Source organism: Hippocampus guttulatus, chromosome 21 (genome assembly GCF_054856545.1).
Source record: "Hippocampus guttulatus isolate MCC_2025c chromosome 21, RoL_Hgut_1.0, whole genome shotgun sequence".
NCBI lineage: Eukaryota > Metazoa > Chordata > Actinopteri > Syngnathiformes > Syngnathidae > Hippocampus > Hippocampus guttulatus.
In genome coordinates this window covers 9886629-9906236 of record NC_141281.1, presented here as the reverse complement: position 1 = coordinate 9906236, position 19608 = coordinate 9886629, and the positions used below count along the sequence as shown (strand labels likewise).

Genomic DNA, 19608 nt, shown 5'->3' with positions numbered 1-19608 from the left:
TTATCAAAAGCCACATTACAAAAATTCATGTCGTATTTTGTATTTTTGCAGACTCGCAACTACATCAGTGGACCACAAGATGGCGCTGTAGTCGTATCGTATCAGTAACGACGAGAGTAACAGCGCTGTAAAAAGATATTCACCTGAATCATAAACGTTGAAATATTAATGCGTTTAATGTGTTATAAAATCCTCGACGAATACGTTGACACACGCATTCAAACACAAATTCATACACAGGAGAGACAACAACCAGATGAACTCCTACAAACACACGTAACATCAGCACGCATGCAGTCCAAGCACAGACACGCACACAACCACACACAAAAAGCGATGAGACCGATTTACTGGATTTGTGTCTGGTTTATTTACCGCAGGATGTTTTAAATACAGACATTTATTTGCAAAATACTAAAGAGTATTACAACTCAAAGTACTAAAAAGTGGATCTATTTATTGTCATCATCATCATGTTTGTAAAACACTGGGGTGGAGATAAGTGGAGGGGTTACTGAGGCACAACTTTCTCCTTCTTCACTCCAAGTTTTTGTTTTACTGGCAAAAAAAAGTCTGAAAAACTCCAATGATTTTTTGATGACTTAAATGGTTTTTTTTTTTGTTGTGTTCTGCATTCCAGAACCTTCTTTGGAGAGACACTCCAAGCACAAAATGGCGTTAGGACAGAAGACTCCGCCTTCTCTGTCACCAACAAGTCACTTCCTGTCGGTATTCGACCACCTTTGGGCGTCACTCACACGAACCAGTGCGGACCCACTTTGACACCAATATGACACCATTAATTCACCAGTATCAAACACGTATGACACCTGTGTGACAGCAGTGTTGAACTGATATCTCACTGGTTTTGACACCAGTTTGACACCAGTGTTGTACAACACTTGTGTGAATCCAGTGTTGAACCAGCATAATACCAGTGTTGTACGACACCTGCAGGGTACCAGTGCGAATCCAGTGTTGAACCAATGTGACCCCGATGTTTAACCAGTTTGACATCAGTTTTAAACCAGTATCAAGTCAAGTATCGTATAAGGATGGCGCAGGTTTTGAATCAGTTTTCAGCCAATGCAACATCAGTTCTGAACCAGTATGACACTGGTCTTGAACAACACTCAATCCAGTGCTGTAACCAGTGTGACACTTGCATTGACCAAGTTTGACACCTGTGTCGAACCAGTATGAATCCGGTTTGAAGGGAAGTGGGTACAAACGTCGACAGAGTTGTTTTTTTGTCCATAAAATGAGAACAAGGTTCAGATGTTTGTTGTTGTTCAGATGTTGGTAGGTTCCAGTGCACTCTGTTGGGGTTACAAGATGACCAAGCAGCCTTTATTTTGAAAAGGAAAAGGAAGGCTGGAAGGCATATTAGCCCCCTCTGGTCCGGAACTTTCCGCACCCCTTCGGTAGCACCAAATGGCCCGAGTCGGTACGCATGTGACGGAATCTTCCTGAAACACAGACCTGTCAATCACCAGAGCTTTCGCCCTTAAAGAGAAGAACAAACGGCCCAACAAACACGTAAAAAAATAAATAAAAATAAATAAGGTGCTTTTATATGATTAGATTTGAGTGCTTTATGTCTTTCCTTTTGGGCTGCTTCCTTTAGTGTTCCTGGGAGTAAATGCATTTGTTCACTTTTTTTCATTATTCCTTTTTCTAATTAAATTATGGGTTAATTAATTCCTTGCAGATATAAATAAAACAATCATAAATATTACAACTAAAAATGAGCATTTTTTTCATTGCAAAAATAAACGAATACATATTTGAATTTAAAAAATACCTACTTCCTAATAATAAAATGTCACTCTTGAGCACAAAAGTGTTATTATTTATTCTTTTTATTACAGTGGTGCCTTCAGATACGAGTTTGTTCTGTGAGCATGCTTTCCTCATTGAAAGGAATGGAGACGACGTTAATCTGTTACAAACTCCCCCTAAAAAAGAAAACGTGCTTGTGCTTTTAACAAGGAATAAATAGCACTCTCGAATATTGTACTCTATTAAAAACTTAGAGTAATACCATTGAACAGAATGCGAATAATTAAACCTGTGAGTATGATGATATTGTCTGTCTTACGTGTTGCTCCACCTCGTGTGTTTAAATAGCCAGTTAAATAGCTTCTTGAAGCATGGCTATCGATGCTAACTGTTCGCATGTCAATTGTCAGCATTAAGCTTAGCATACTTTTGATTGCTTATATCTCAAGTCACCACTGCATAATAATTATAAATTTTAATTACTATCACAACGTAAACATGTCTGCCTCCCTGCCACTGGGGGAACCACAGCACAGCGACAAGTGCTTATTTGGCCATCTATGAATTATTTTCAAAAGGTGTTTTTTTTTTGTCCGGATGCTCATCAGCCAATCAGGAGCCACCTAAGAGGCACAGGGTCCCGGGGACAACAAATGGGGCGCTCATGACGGCGTGGAGTGTCATTGAGTGCGGTGGCGGCAGGCAGGCACACTCGCGGTCTATTGCTACCGAAAAGAGCCCTTCAGCGCAGCGCTGCCGAACAACACGGCGACACTTCGCAAGCTAACTTCTGCTTTCAACAGCAGAATAAAAATCCAGGTGGCGTCAGGTTCCATTTGGTGGTGGTGCGGGGGTGGGGGGGGGGGTGTTGAGGGGCGGGGTCAGGACAAAACCACCACTTTGACACAAAGAAGAACTGAGCGTTCTGCGCCCACCCAAGCAGCGCATTTGTGCATTTTCTGTTTTGTTATCCGAAGGTCCCGGATGGTCCTGAAAGTGTCGCTATCGAAGCTTCCAGGTCTCCGGCAGAGCTTTTATTGCTCCTCACGCTTGGTTGTTGTTGTTTTTTTTTCCCTTCATGTTTCTCTGTGCAAAAAAAAAAAAAAGTGTCTGAGTGTTCGTAGAAAACTAAACAATAAAGCGGGGAACAAAGTCATTGATAAATAAATTATGAAGTAGACAAACATGACATTGATGTGAACGATTCTTTAGGAGAAACTCCATAATTTGTGTGTGTGCGCAAATGCACTCATGTGGGTTGTTTGGAGACTTCAGTCAGGGAATTTTTCACTTTGTGTACAGTCACCAAACTGACATGTCAACAAACAGACCAAAAGACAATAATTCCCTTTTTCAGTGGATGTGCGGCTAAAAATGAGTCGAGCTAGCTCTCATTTTAAGAATAATTTTGTTGGTGATGAGCCAGTGGAAAGTTTTTGCTGATTGTCGTCTTCTTGTCTGTCGTCTACTTTGGTTGGCGGTCGGATGTACTTTTGTCAACGACAGCGTGCGACATTTGACAACCGTCGTCTTTTTCCTTCTGAGCGAGTGATATCTTAGCATCCGGACGTCCGCAGATCGCAAAAACGCTGTAGGTTTGAGGGTAGTTTTTGTGAATGTGTCATGACCGTGAAGAAAAACATTAAAAAAAAAAGATTATTGTTGTCATCTTCTGTGAAAGTGTCATAGTTCCACTGAGGAAAAGCGGCAAAGCTTTTTTTTTTCCCTTGTCAAGTTACGCTAAAAAATATAAAAAATAGTTGTAATAATCGTACAGCTATGAAAAGACTGTCAACAAAGTTCTACTTTTTCCTAACAAAACCTTTGCTAAGCTGAGCACGCGTCGCTCTACTCGCAAGCTAACACTCGCGCAGCTTACGTCGCTAACGTCGTGAACGCAGCTCCCGGGCGATAAAATACATGAGTGATATAGTGTTTGGGGGCCCGAGAAGAAGCTACTGCAGTTCGCCGGGCGATCAGCAGGGGGCAGGAAGTAACATGAAAGCGAGTAAAGTTGTTCCAAGCCTTTATGGGGCCCCGCCACATTGATATCTTCACGCTTTTTGGGTGCCCCCCTCATAGCCATGGCGCCCCACGCAGCCGCATCGTTCACTTTTCCACAAAATCCTCCATTTGGTTTTTTTGCTCCTACGGGACTGTACCCGCGTCACTCGTCTCCGCCTTGGGGGGGAAATGGCGTGGCGGTGGCTCGCGTTACGCTGCCGTAGGACGGCGGCGACGAGGCTGAGGACGCCTCGGACCGCTCCAATCCGACCAACCCGGAGCCGTAGTTCTCACGTATCATCGCGGCGATCAGGCCTTCCTTCTCGGGCGCCTCTTCCTCTTCCTCCTCGCCGTCGGTTGCCTCGTCGTCGCCCCGGGCCGGCGCGTGTCGCGGCGTGGTGATCCGGCGGTAGAGGTAGGAGGCGGCCTTCACCTGGCGGCGTACGAGATGTCTCCTGTAGCAACGCTGGATGACGGCGGCCGACACGTCCTCCTGCTTCCGCCGCAGCGTGGTGGTGATGGGCTCGTAGGAGATCTTGGACGGGTTGGCCATCATGAACTTCTCCTCCATCTGCTGCTTGAGGGCGTCCATCTCGCCCGACTCGCCCAGAACGCGCTTGGTGAAGGCGAAGAGGATGTCCAGGCAGTGGATCTTGTCGCCGCTGACCATGGGCAGGTCCATGGAGATCAGCTTGATCTTGTTGGGCTTCCCGATGCGCAGCGGCTCCGACAAGGAGTCGGCGAAGTCGGACAGCTTGGCGTACTCGATGAACTGGGTGGCCTCCGGGTCGAATTTCTCCCAGACCTCGTAGAACATCTCAAAGTCATCCTCGCTCAGAGGCTCCGTGCTCTCCTCGGTGGCCACGCTGAAGTTCTCCAGGATGATGGCGATGTACATGTTGACCACGATGAGGAAGGAGATGATGATGTAGGTGACGAAGAAGGTGATGCCCACTGAGGGGTTGCCGCAGTTGCCGCGCTGGCTGGTGCCCGTGTGCGGCACGTGCGGGTTGCACTCCTCGGGCGAGTTGTTGAGGATGGGGCTCAGCAGGCCGTCCCAGCCGGCCGAGGTGGTGATCTGGAAAAGGCAGATCATGCTGTTGCCGAAGGTCTCGAAGTTGAACATGTCGTCGATGCCCGCCTGCCGCTTGACGTAGGCGAAGTTGGCCATGCCGAAGATGGCGTAGATGAACATGACCAGGAAGAGCAGCAGGCCAATGTTGAAGAGGGCCGGCAGCGACATCATCAGCGCGAACAGCAGCGTGCGGATGCCCTTGGCGCCGCGGATCAGCCGCAAGATGCGGCCGATGCGCGCCAGTCGGATCACGCGGAACAGCGTCGGCGACACAAAGTACTTCTCGATGATGTCTGCCAGCACGATGCCTGCAAAGCACGCGCACGGAAGCTGTCAAAAACCAACTTCATTTCACAACATGGGATGACATCGCACACACACACACACGGAGCTGATGTAACAGGTCAATCATGTTGGATTTGTCTGCGGGGACCCGCCCCCTGCCAGCGCTGATTGCTGCCGTTACCTTCACCTCCCCCGGGCGGCCTCGTCCGAGTGCATACACGCGCATGCAAGCCCACGCTCGTGCGCGCACACACTCAATCATGAAACTTGTCGCGAGCTAAATGGAGGAAATGAAACATGAACGGCGACGGCGAAATTAACTGCTTGGGTTGTGGACGTGTCAGGTGCGTCACGAGCGTGCGTGTGCTTTTTGTGGGGTTGATATGACCAAGCAAGACCTTAGTTGTGTGCATGTAGGGGTGGGGGGGGGGGCATCAAGCCCACTCAGAAAGTTACTTTGTTGACAAATAACTGTCTAATAACCCTTGGGTGTTATTTTTCACGGGCCACTTTGGTCAATTGTTTGTTTGTTGTTTGTTCAATTATTGTTCAAATGAATGTAAACAGAGTAAAAAAAAAAGACTGAAAAATGTTTTTATTTATTCCACATCCAGATTTGAACAAGGATCATGGAAATTGACACACATGATTTGCTTTTGCGGGCCATGGAAAATGACGTGGCGGGCTAGATCTGGCCCCCGGGCCTCGGGTTTGACACCTGGGGGGGTCTAATCTAACTCATTTAAACCCAAATTTGAAACCCTAATCCTGCTTTGAAACTCGACTTTAAAACCCTATCCCGAATTTAAACCCCACTTTGATTTGCTATAAAAATGAATGACAGAACGGACCTTAAATTTGGAAATCAAGGTCCCAGTGGAACAGATTTGCTTTCAACGGAATAGTCGCCTAACGTCCTCACGTAAAAGGCCCCCCACGGTGGCTCAACGACACTCGGAAAGAGCGACCGATAGAAAATACGCACCGACGATGGAGAGGATGACGACCACGAAGTCGAAGATGTTCCAGCCGACGGTGAAAAAGTAGCAGCGCAGCGCCACGATCTTCACCATGCACTCGGCGGTGAACACCACGATGAAGGCCACGTTGATGTTGTTGAGGACGCGCTCCATCTGGGGCGACTGCTCGTCCGTCTCCACCATCATGGTGATCATGTTGAACAAGATCAGCACCATGATGATGATGTCGAACGCTTGCTTGGCCACCAGGTCGAAAAAGAAGCCCTGCACGTCGTTCTGAGGGGGACACAAGAGGACCGACGTGTCATCTTTACGCTGTCTTGTATATTTTTTTTGCTTTGAAATGCAAGCAAAATTAACCGTACTCGAAGCATGACTAATATTAGTGCCGCACTGATGAGCTGAGAGCAGATGACTCAATGAATAGCATAGCAGTATTATACTGAACGCGGGTAGGCAAGGCAGGCACTGTTTGATTATTTCTATCCATCCATCCATTTTCTAATCCGCTTATCCTCACGAGGGTCGCGGGCGTGCTGGAGCCTATCCCAGCTGTCTTCGAGCAGTAGGCAGGGGACACATTGAACTGGTTGCCAGCCAATCGCAGGGCACACATAGACCAACAACCATCCATGCTCACAATCACACCTAGGGACAATTTAGAGTGTTCCATTAACCTGCCGTGCACGTTTTTGGAATGTGGGAAGGAAACGGGTTTATAAAATCTCGCCGTTTTTTTTCCTTCCAAAGCGCCATGTGTGGTGGAAGTACCAGAGGTCTGGGGATGGGCTTCTGGGGTTTCTTGGAGCCCAACTTCTTCATGGCATTGTAGTATTTCTTTTGTTCCTCCGTCATAAAGATGTCTTGGCCTCCTAAGTGCAAGCAACATGACACCGCACCATTATTTTCATCCTGCTAACGTCACAAGGACACAACACACAACATTCAATAGAATCAGATTATTATTATTTTTTTCTTTTTTATGGAAAAAGAAAAAAAATAGCTCTGGAGTACATACCTCGGGTCAAAGGTTACCACCTTGTCAATCAATCGCAGCTTTTGCAACTGTATTATATGTATACTGTAAGTTAGCCTGTTTATGGTGCACTTATCTTCCTTTTCTGCTGGTTGAAGTTGTCAATGATGACGCCGATGAAGAGGTTCAGGGTGAAGAAGGAGCCGAAGATGATGAAGATGACGAAGTAGAGGTACATGTACAGGTTGATCTCCTTGATGGGCTGCTCCTCCACCTGCGCAACACACCCCTCCACATTTACGCTCGATGCCGCGCCGGTGACGTCAGCCGCGCGACCGTTTGGTGCCCGTGACTTACGGCTCGCGAGTCCACGGCGGCGTACATGATCTCCATCCAGCCTTTGAAGGTCGCCTTTGACACAAAACGACACAACGATAGGGTTGTATGAGGCAGAGGAAGCGCGAAAACAAAGGTTGGGTTTGGAGGCTGACTTGAGGATTGCAAAGGAAGGTTTCAAGCCTAGGAACAGGGTATCAAATTGGGGTTCCAAGCCAGCGTTAAGGTCTCAAGACAGGGTAAACAAAGGAATGTTTGGAGCTGGAGTTAGGGTTTTAAACAAGGTGTGGTTTCATATTTTGGTCAGGGAGGGTTAGGGCTACAAACCAGGGTCACGGTTTTCAACAATGGTAAAAGTTTCAAGCCAGGATAAGGGTTTCAAGTTAGCGTTAGGATTTAATCTAGAGTTAGGGTTTCAAGATCGGGTATAAAGTCTGGGTTAGGGTTTCCAGCCATGGTTAGGTTTTAAGGCCGAGTTAGGGTTTCAAAGTAGGGTTAGGGTTTTACACAGGGGTTAGGGATTTAATATAGTCCTTCAAGCCCGAGTTAGGGTTTCAGACAAGGCTTTTCAGTCGGTGTTAGGGTTTGCAATTATGGTATCAAGCCTGAGTTAGGGTTGTAAAAAAGGGTTAAGGTTTCAAACAAGAGTTACTGATTCAAATTAAGTTTTCAAGTTAGGTTTAAAAACAAGGGTTGGGGTTTTTGATTCAATGTTAAGGTTTTTACAACATGGAGTAGGTTTTCAAACTAGGTTATCAAGCCTGGATTTGGGTTTCAACCAAGCATTAGACCTTGAAATTACCAAATTATATTGACATTTCAAACCTGATCTCGGGTTGCAAAGTCAGGTTTCAAGACAGGATTAAGGTTTTCAGGCAGGTTGGAACCATGGTTTAGAGATTCAAATGAGGGTTTCAAGCCAGAATCTGGGTTCCAAACAAGGGTAAGGCTTGAAATAAGGTTTTGTTGAATGAAATTTGCACACAAAATAAACGAGCGCTTCGACGTCCAAGCCCGTCGTCTGTCTGATCGCTATGGCAACTGCCGTCAACACTTCCTTATATGGACTTCCTTCCCCCTGACAAACTTTCAACAGCGGAGCGGCTAATAGAAGGGCAGACGGTTGCCACGGAGACCGGGCAAACACGGAGGGATGCTGAGCCGTCAGTCGTCAAGGCGACGGCACTCATTCAACTTCCACGCGCTTGTGAATCAAGGCGTTCTCCATCTTTTCCCCGCCGCCTTTCCACTTTTTTCCTTTTACTCCTCCTGTTTGTCTTCTTCATCCTCCCACCCTACCTCCTCGTTTTCCGCTCTCATGTCTGCCTACTTAAGAGCCTCCAAAAATAAAAACCTCTCAGGGTTGATTGACTGGCGGCGTGCAGGACGCCCGTGGCGCCGAAGAACGAGAGACCATGTGGGAAAATGTCTTCGGAGTTCATTTAGTGCAGCATGAGGAGAGAAAACGGAGGGGGGAGGGGGTGAGACGACAAAAATATACTGTATATATAATTTTTTTTTTTTTGCACATAAACGGACATGACAAAAGGAAAGAAAAAGGAGAGAAGAGGGCAGACGAGAAGATGGAAGATACGTGACAACAAGACATGAAGGAAAACTGAAGAATGGAAAAAGAGGGGCAAGAACGGGAACAGCGACAGGCGAATGGTAGGAAAGAAGAGTTTAAGAGGGGGCAGAAGAAGGACAGAAGAAAAAGAAAGAAAAGGACAGATGAAAGGAGAGAAGGACAGAATGATGAGGACGGAAGGAGGAAAAACGAAAGTGACAAAAACGACAGAAGTAGAAAAGAGAAGGACAAGAGGGAGGACAGAAGAAGAACAGAAAAAGGGACAAAAGAAGTCATTAAAAATGCAAAAAGAGAAAGATGGACAGAAGAATGAGGACAGCACATAAGAACAGAAGAAGAAGAAAAAAAAGAAGTAGGCCTGCAGGAGCAGCCAATCCGAGTGACGGGTGGCGCCGAGTGTCCTCACCACCTGCAGCAGCGCCAGGTATCCGGCCCCCACGTTGTCAAAGTTGACCTTGACCTTGGTCCAGTAGTAGAGCGAAGTGTCATTGAGGGCCTCGCACGCCGACTTGTTGTTGATGAAGGCGGCGTCGTAGATGTGGCCCGTCCGGTTCACGCAGCGGCCGAATTTGCCGGCGAACAGGTTGACGCCCATGATGCTGAAGATGAGCCAGAAGATCAGGCACACCAGCAGCACGTTCATGATGGACGGGATGGCGCCGATCAGCGCGTTCACCACCACCTGCCAAACGCAAAGGCCGCGTCACCGGCCGGCATTTACGCCATATCTTTGAAAAGGACACTCCCATTTTCTCGCTAGTACAACATTTCACCGGACTAGTATCAGCGTTTGATACAGTTGATCATGACATACCGTTGGACAGGTTGGAAACTTGGCTAGGACTAAGTGGAATGGTCTTAAAATGGTTCAGGTTCTCCTTGGAGAAGGAAATTCTTGTGTCACCATTGGAAGTTTTGAGTCTGATTTAATGGCCATGACATAGGGAGTCCTTCACGGGTCAGTCCCTGAACCGCTTTTTTTGTTCAGTCTTCATATGTTACCTTTGGGTCAAATGCGTCACAACGCCATTGTTGGCTATGGCCATGACATAGGGAGTCCCTCAAGGGTCAGTCTTTGGACTGCTTTTTTGTTCAGTCTTCATACGTTATCTTTGGGTCAAATGCGTCCCAACGCCATTGTTGGCTATCATGGCTATGCAGCTGACACGCAGCTATCTTTAGCAATGTGCCCGATTTCCTTCAGCTCAACCAAAATAAAACAAAACAAGGGGAATTGTTTTGGCTAGAAAGAAAAGAGGGTTACTGGTCATAAACATGTGGGGTCACTGACTCTAAAAACCAAAGACCAAGTCCGAAATCTTGGGGTGCTGATAGACTTTCAGCAGTTACAGGATATCAAATCACTCAATCAAACAACCTTTTAAAAGCTATAAAACCTCTCCACAGCGAAGGCTTGCTCCAAGCAGATCAGGAGAAGCTTATCCATGCTTTTACCTCCAGTAGACTGGAATTTTGTAATGGTCTTGGTCCGACTGGACTCCCTCAAAAGAAAGTTCATTCAGAACAGGGTCTGACCTGAACAAAGATATTACTCCAGTCCTAAAGGCTTTGCTCCGGCTCCAGGTCAGCTGGTGAATAGATTTTAAAATTCTGCTACTGGTCTAGAAATCACTGAATGGTTTGGTTGGTTAAATATAAAGCCAGTTGGGCTCTGTGGTCTACGGACTCGGGTCAAGTAGTGGTGCCCGGGTTGGAAAGTAAATATGGTGAAGCGGCATTTAGCTGTTATGTTGCACACAAGTGGAATAAGCTGGCAACAGAAGTGAAGTCGACCTATCTTTGATTAGTTTATTTCTCTCAGTAATTTTATCAAGCTGTCCGCCACTTTTGACCTCCTCGTAGGCAAAAGAACCACTTGTAAATTTCAGCATATACGACCAAAGTCTTACCCGCATGCCTTCGAACCGGGAGAGCGCTCGCAGGGGGCGAAGGGCCCGCAGCGTCCGCAGGGATTTGATGGCGGCAAAGTCAGAATAACCCAACGTGTTGGCCACCAGACTCACCAGCGACACCTGCGGGAGAGCACGGGCAAGACGCTTTGGGTTTCAACACACATTGTCGATTCAATCATCGACATCACAGGTGCTCAGGGTTCCGGTGACGAGCAATCACAGCTCAGCTTGCGAACATCACATGACCAAAATCAGAAAATAGGTGAGTCGTGAATGGTTGTCACTTAAGCAACGGTGACGCCATCAAAATGGCCGCCCCCTGAGATGCATAGAAACCATTTTTGCTGCTTTGATTCACATTCCACAAACGCAATATCCATCAGAATGCCGTGTTTAGACGAATGGGGTCGCGTTCTTATTTCTACGTTTAGTTTGAAAGTACACCTCGACTGCATTTCAAACATTTTTCAAGCTTACGTCCACGATGAGGAAGTCCAGCCAGCACCAGTAGTTGGTGAAGTACTTCTTGAAGCCGTATGCCAGCCACTTGAGCATCATCTCCAGGATGAAGATGTACGTGAAGATCTTATCCGCGTACTCCAGTACCACCTTCACCACCTTCCTCTGCTCGATGTAGATGTCCTCAAAGGCCTGATGACGCGCAGGATGACGGAAAACGTCACACACACACATGACAAAGATGTGAGCGCGTCTCCAGAGTTCTTTACCAGCGCGCCCGAGCTGAGCAGGATCATGAAGATGATGAAGGACTCGAACCAGCTGTGCTCCACGATGTGAAAGCAAGTCTTCCTCATGCGCCACCACACCTGGCCCAAGCCTGACGTCGTGTCCACGTCGCAGCACTTGAACCTGGACACGCACACTGCATATGCACACACGTATGGTGAAATACCGAGTGAATGTTTGGGGAAAAAAAAAAAGGCCATGACATGCGTGAGTTAGCACATTTCTTAGTTGCATATCTGTATTCACGACACAAAAGCACCACAAAATATCGATGTCACTATATAGGTCACGGTACAGAAAGTGGCAGTGTCCAAAATGGTCACCGAGTTGCCACGGTTACAGCAAAGGACGGCCATCGAGCTGACGGGATGAGAAGCCATTTGGGTCCTTCATGACTGATGACATCACCGACTCTCATGGGCCCTCCCCGATGATTGCTTGGGCAATTAAAGCTGCGTTGCCATGGTTACTAATTGGTCGAATGGTGATTTAAAGCTGCGCTACTCAATCAGACGGAGCACTTGTGCCGTGTGACAGGAGGACGATAAAACGCCCGTGCCAAGCCGTTGAGTATTTCTTCGATTTCCTCCCAGTGTATTGAAGGATCAGCGTTGCGGTGCAGTTTGTCCTCATCCGTAGGACAATTCCGTGTACTGCGGTGTGACATTGAAACGATGAGGCTGCAGTGGTTGAATGATGACCGTGCGCTACTAGAACAACTACATCTTTCCCGAGAGGCTAAACTTTGTGAGTCTGCACGCTACTAGCGTTAACTAGTGAACTTACATATGTTAACTAGTAGAATTTTACACTGTCAATAATAGTGATGCCAACAACACATTATGCGCTACTCGAGCATAATCACTTTTTTTTTTTTCAGCTAGCGTGCTATGCTAAATTCCATCCTATGTTAGCTTGGCGAGTGCTACGATTTACATTGTGTTACTGGGTCTACCTTTAAGTTTCGTCTGGTAACATACTGTAGGTATTCGTGTTAACGTGCCTTTTGCAGCTAATTACTAAATTCCGATCTTTTTACATCAAGTAATATGACAAGAAACAAAGTTCGTGTTTTATTCAGAACCACAGCCCAGTTCTCAGGTCAACTCCGGTTCTGTGCACATGAAGGAGAACATGTGTCAGTGAACATGTCTTGCTCGCGGACACTGCGGCATTCTTCCGCCTGACACCACACCCACACACACACACTCTTGATGGCATGTGTGGTGTCGCATCAGCCAAAGAGCTGGCATTTAGCAGCCTAATGAGGCAGCTAATCTTACGACGCTGTGTGCGTGTGTGTGCGCCTGCGTGCGTGTCTGTGAGTGTGTCACCGAGGTTCATTGGGTCCTTCTCTTTGCATGCGAGCAATTCCATGTGATCTTTCAGCATATGTGTGTTCAATGATAACAAGCACATGCCAGTCCATCATTCTGTCACGCTAACACTAGCGGCTAATGCTAACATGAGCAGCAGCATCCTTTTTCCAGGTCATCGACGCGTAAGGTGGCGTGAGCGCAGCTAAGTCACCAGTAGCACTGCCTTGCCTTCTAGCGCATTGGCTACTGGGCGCGCCCCATTCTCACAAAACTTACTAATACCGTCAAACAAACAACAAAAACATTCTAAATTAGCTTTTGCTCTCAACTTAATAGGGTGGGCTTTTTTTGGTTGTGTCATCATCAGCACAGACTGAAAAATGGTACAAGCATATTTTTCAAGATAGATTCTTGCCACTAATATCGAAAATTAGCAAGTAAAAAGGTTTCTGATTGCCTAAAGGGGCCACAAGATGGCGACAAAGCACCACTAATGGCAAAACATAACTAACACAGTTCCTTGACACCAGAGAGTCACCAGATTGCAGATTTCTAAATTGTATTTCTCATTTGATCTACTCTCCACTCATTCGCTGACAGACATGTTACTCACCAAGCCAGGCCCCGCCTTTTAAAGCCACACACATTTAAAGTCACACATAATACTCACTATAGTGACCCCTGATGGGATAAGCAGTTAAAAGTTAACACAATAACAACTGCATTTCCTTCAAACTTAGGGGGTTAAAGTAAAATAAAAAAGAAAAAGAAAATTGATTCAGAAAATGGGGGGATGGACAAAAAAAAAATCTATTTGAGCACAGTAACCAATATTCATACTTGTACTCGCACATCTACTGAGTACGAGTAAACGGCGAAGGCGCAAAGTCGCACCAAAGAAGCCGAGCTCAGCAGGACTGTGTGAGCCTGCGTGTGCGGCGGCGCTGGTGGCGAACGCGCGAGTGAGACACTCTTCATCACAAGTAGAAAAACAAGATGGTGACCTTCACTTATCTCCAAGCTTGCTCAACACTTGCTGGGATTTTCCCACTCAGCTGACCTTTTCTGCCTGCGACGTGAATAATTAGTGGCGGTGGCGCACCTAACACACACACACACACACACACACACACACACACACACACACACACACACACACACACACACACACACACACACAAATGCAGCTGCATCACAAGCTCAACTTTTGTTGATTGTTGACAACTGCAGTGGTACTCTCTCCTTCATCAAGACAAGCTTTCTGCGGACGCTAAGGAACCATGGCGCATCCTCTCCCCAGCGCACAGCAAGCAAGCTGGGTCGCCAGCGGCGGCCGCTGGACCAACTGGATGTCCTGCCAAATGTGGAGGCCTCGGTGGGCTCCAGATGGCCACATGTACGTACACAAAAACACACATATGCGCACGCGCCGCGCATGAAAACACACAAACGCATGGATGGGAGGAAAAAAAAAAAAAAAAAAAGCTTGCGTTTGGTAGTTACTTGTGATATGTTAATTATGTCATGAAAATTTCCTATTTTTGGGAGGCTGCGCGATCCGTCTCGCCAGGGGCGCCGGCCTGGCCATGCCACATGAACAGCTGCTCCAGTCTCTGAGGTTCCCTCAGCAGCGGTACCGGTGCTGAGTCAGCAGCTGCCGGTACCGATCATGCCGTGACAAGCCAGGAACCAACAGTGCCAGGAGGCGGAGTCAAGACTGCCAGAAGGTGGCGCTTTTTTTGAACGCTTATTTAATCAAGAGTACCCTAATGTGTCTCTTCATATTATTTTGAAGTAATAAAAATACAACGAATTTGAAAGCTATTTTTACAAAACTTTTTTTTTTTTTTTGCCGTGCTTTTGTTTCAGTCGAACCAAAATTTTCATCTTGATGCTCCGTCGGAGCGAAGGTGTGCAGCTTCCGCGTGGGAGCCCAAAAAAAAAAAAGTGCATTCATCACAGGCATGCCACGTTCCCAGCTGGGTGGCCCGATTGTGTCGCAGCCATTTTGTCAAGCCGCTGGAAACGCTTGCGCTTCTGTTCCAATTCACTTCGCTCAAACGATAAAATGAACACTGCCGGTCACATCGTTATTATTACTTATACGCACATCGAGAAAAGGTCATTGAAAGGTTGCGAGTCAGATCCACCCGAAATGCAAAAGTGTTCTTTGCGACGAGCAAAGAAAAGAGATGTAAATAAAAGGCGGGAAGCTGCCGAGTCAGGAAGGAGCGCAGGTGCCGCTCTCACCTGGACTATCCGCCTCCATAAATCTCCCCGTGAAGGGATGAGGTCGAGGGGGCGGGGCTCCCGCCGATGACGTCGCACTCGTCGGCGGTTTGCGTCGGGTAGCGCGTTCCTCAACTCGCTGACTGCGCAACTAAGCGCCTAAAGCACTTTGTCAACCCTGGCGATGATGTCATCAGGAGAAACGGGGGGTGGGGAGTGAGTACAAATACTTTGTTACCCAGCACTGAAGTATATTTCTCAGGCATCTGGCCTTTACCTGAGTATTTATTTCCGACAGCACTTTCTTGAATAGCTTCCGAGTCCAAAACCAGTGCTAGCTAATCGTTAAAATAACTGACAGTGAAAAGTTCAGTTTCCGTTTTAATTTTTGTTCTCAGGCCCATTTCAGGGTCTGCGTGCTTTTCCTTTCACTTTTGTAAATGAGTACTCCTACTTTTACCAGACTTTTCGCAACTTCCGATAAGCATATCGGTTGTGACATGCGTGTGTGCGTATTTCGCACTTACTGTCAGGGAAACAGTTTTCGGGGTCCATGGCCTCTTCAGCCATCTCCGAGTACTCATCTTCCTCCTCTCCGGGTTTCCTGAGGTCCACCGTACTGCCCTCCGATAGGCTGATGTCGTCTTTCTGCAGAGCACATCGGCACGTGTCACAATGACAACATCGTCATCATCATCATCATCAAGTATTGTGGATGCCAAGACGTGACAACAACACAAGAGCACATACATGGAAAAAAAGACTCATAATAATTTGATATTTCAATAATTGACTTTGATTAATTAACCAATTATATATTTAGATCAATACATTTAACAAAAACAATAAAACCAAAAAATATGGATGTCAAATGTCACATTCTGGCAATATTGTTGTTACATTCTTTACAATGAATCATTTAACTAATTATTCAATGACATCAATTTTAAATTGAAACTGAATTTTAAGCAAAATAAATACAACAAACGCAACAGAACAACAAGAGTGCTGGTGCTGCGTGAAGGTCGTTTGAAGGTGAGAGAACATTTTTGATGAGCAAATCAAAGCTCTGTTCCTGCAGACGACACCTGCACGGGGGTCAAAGGTAACCCTCCGCCGCCGGGGGCAACAGAACGCACCTGCTGTTTGGCTGAGCATGATATTTAGCTTTAGCTTAGCATGAGCGTAAAAAAAAAAACAACCGAAAAACGATGGGCTTAGACAAAGACTAGCGCCACCTAGTGCTCATCTCTACTCTAAGAATAAAGTTAGCTAGAAGGGGCCTGACCTTTAACCTGACAGCTGATTGTCTAACGGCCCGCTGGCTTTTGTGACGCCGCCAAACTTCCATCCGGGAAGTCGGAACCCAAGTGAGACAACAAACCAGGTGCGCCAGATGATTAAAGATGACAAAATCATCATCAACTGAGTCAGCGTGTGTGCGCATGCACGCATTCACGCACACCCGCAGAAACGCACATAGAGCATGACACCAATCTGTCATTCCATGTTACACGCAAAGAAGGATCTCCTGCTGCCGACTGCACACACAAGCGGACACTCGTCGGGAATGTGCGCGCGCGTGCCTCTGGATGTGCGAACGCGCGCATTACCTCGTCCCGCTCCGCGTCGTCTCCCTGCGAGTCGTCGCTTTGGTCCTCCTGGTCCACCTCTTCGTCCTCGTCTTCGTCGTCCTCCTCCGGGAACTCCACGTCGGACTCCCCGGGGGCGATGGGCACGCTGATGGTGAGGTTGGGGTTGGTCATGTAGCTGTCATCCTCCGGCGCCACGTACTTCTCCACGTGGCGTCCTGGAAGGTGGACCTGGTTCAGGTGCACGGCGTGGGCGTGGCCGCGCGAGCCGACGTCAGAGGCAGGCGCCGTACCTATGACGGCGCCGTTGGCCTCGACGTGGACGCTGCTCAGACGCTTCAGCTTCATCATGGTTTTGGCCTCTTTGCGCTTCTGCCGTCGACGCTTCAAGTTCCCGTTGAAGAAATCCACCACCTGCAAAAAAGAAGGCGCGGGCAGAGGGTTGTTGTCTCTCGCTTAGTTTTGTTGTCGTTTGTTTTGTTTTTTTAAAAATGTGGCTCGAGGACTCGCCCACCTGACGGCGGCACCAGGCCAGGCCTCGGCCAATCCTGTGGATGGCGATGTGGAGGTTGTTCATCTCGCCGTCGTCGTCGGGCGCCGACAGATTGTCCGAGCTGAAGCTGCTGAGGAGCAGCGCCAGGAACAGGTTCAGCAACTGCGGACGCACACACACGTGCACACATTGAACACAACTGCTGGGCCACGTTGCATCCAGCGTGCGGTTTAGCACCTTAGCATTTGTCCCAACTGACACGTGCAATGGCTAGCGAGAAAGATTTGGAGACACCTGCTACCTGAATATGAGCGCGAGCGTGCGTGTGTGTGTGTGTGTGGGGGGAGGTCACAATAACAACACAACAGAGCAACACAATACAGAATTGTTACATTAAGTATTGGATCCATAAGCTTTTAGTTGTGTTTGTGTAAGAAGAAACCGGGCCAGTGGGTCAATATCTGCGACCTGACCGTGTACGTTTTTTTGTGTATCGACACCACCAGCGAGTGTCCGTCAGTCTGGGTGTGTGTTGTTGTTGTTTGTGAGAACAGTGCGATATCCTATCACATGTCAGATTTCACTGACCCAAAATGCCGGCGTGTGATTGGACGACAGGCAGCGAAAGATCGATGCCGTCGACTGGCCCACAGAGCAACATGACCAGCGGACGAAACCCCGCCGGTGACCTCGCCGGACCCCGCGACCTACGACCTGACGCATGCGAACGCGTGCCAACAAACAAACCTGGACGTCGGCAAGCGAGTGAGCGTGGAAGGAAAATGTCTGCAGGATGGAACTAAAGGACATTTTCAATCTCTTTTAGAAGTTGTTGAGATAACATTTCTCAGCCGGTAATGAGTAAACATGAAAGACAATATCCAGAACGTGTGTGTGTGTGTGTGTGTATAAAACGCCGACTGATCTTGCTGTGACTTTGGTATATAAAATGTGCATTTTTTTTTGTATGTCAGTGAGATTTAAACAAACTGTGTGAAGTGAGTAAAGTTCACCTCAGATAGTTTCTTTCTTGCACAAACACACACACACACACACACACATGGACACACGTGTGGGTGATGAACGAGCAGTGAGGTGATCTGTTTTTTTGTTGTTCTTCGTGCTCATCACAACAAAGTGCTGTGAGCAAAGCCCCCCCCATGGGAAAACGGACTGCAGGCTAAGAAGGAAGAGAAGGATGAAGAGGAAGGGGAGAGTAGAGGGAGGACAAGCAAGAGGAGGATAAGTTAGGAAACAAAGGGAAGGAAGAGCAGAATGAGGAGCGAGGACGAGGAAGAACCCGAAGAAGGAGGGAGGCATGAGGAAGACGGGCATGAGCAGCCTGGACGAAGAGCAAGCGCGAGGATGAAGAATGAAGAGGTAAGAAGTGGCGGCAGGAGGAGGAAGAGGAGGAAGGCGAGCACCAGGAAGAGGACTAACTTCACATTTCCCCCCCTGAGCATGAACTTCATCAACTTCTGCAGAAATAATACAAATAAAGACTTCCTTCTTTGCAGGTTACGTGAACAATAAGCCTGTTTGACGTAACTGCCTCCGCAGCGGGCTCCTTTCTCGTCAACGCAACGTAAAAATGAGTGGGGGGGGGGGGGGGGGGGGGGTGAGGAAGAGGAAGGAGAACGAGGAAGAGGAGGGCGCCGTCGCCCGGCGTCTGGAGGCGAGCGCTCAGCAGGTGAATCGCTTGCTCAGGGAAATGTGCTCACCTGCTCGTTTGTCATGAGCAGAAAAGAGCAAACGAAACATCTGCTCACCTGCCGCGGCGGTTGAACACGCGCGCGCAACAATGCACGAGCGCCCGCCCGCGCGCGCACACACACACATTTGCGTCGGGCGTATTCATTCATCGGCTCGGGTCAGCCCGTCCCCTGCAGGAGGAGATAGAGTTGCTGCTGCTGACAGGAGAAGAATAAGTGTGTGTTTGTGTGTGTGTGTGTGTGTGTATGTGTTTGATTAGCACACCTTGCATGACCCCCCCTCCCTTTCACTTTCAGCTACCACAATGGAGACACACACACACACACACACACACACACACACACACACAGTAGCTCAGCTTTCTATGAAATTTACTTCCATCATTGTGTGTGTGTGTGTGTGAGTGTGTGTGTGTGCGCGGAAGATGATAGGCGAGCTCGTTATCCACAGAAAAGAAATCTCTCCTCTGCTTTTCATGTCGAGCAAGATGAGCTGCTGAGTGTGCATTCGCGCGTTTGCCCGCACGCGCGCGCGCGCACCCAAACACACACCCGCACGTATACACCCACACCCTAA

General features: G+C 47.8%; 1 protein-coding gene across 1 annotated transcript in view; it reads right to left on the bottom strand.

Moving 5' to 3' along the window:
* Positions 1–3807: 3807 nt before the first annotated feature.
* LOC147187068 (sodium channel protein type 5 subunit alpha-like) overlaps positions 3808–19608 on the bottom strand; it is a 53816-nt gene continuing 38015 nt past the window's right edge. Inside the window, exons 20-31 of the mRNA XM_086101387.1 lie at positions 17341–17481; positions 16848–17240; positions 15762–15882; positions 11668–11822; positions 11417–11590; positions 10937–11059; positions 9433–9708; positions 7460–7513; positions 7235–7376; positions 6898–6998; positions 6132–6402; positions 3808–5169 (exon numbers count right to left, since the gene is read on the bottom strand). Coding sequence (XP_085957513.1) covers positions 3950–5169; positions 6132–6402; positions 6898–6998; positions 7235–7376; positions 7460–7513; positions 9433–9708; positions 10937–11059; positions 11417–11590; positions 11668–11822; positions 15762–15882; positions 16848–17240; positions 17341–17481 — 3171 coding nt within the window. The 3' untranslated portion in view covers positions 3808–3949. The remainder of the gene's footprint in view (positions 5170–6131; positions 6403–6897; positions 6999–7234; positions 7377–7459; positions 7514–9432; positions 9709–10936; positions 11060–11416; positions 11591–11667; positions 11823–15761; positions 15883–16847; positions 17241–17340; positions 17482–19608) is intronic.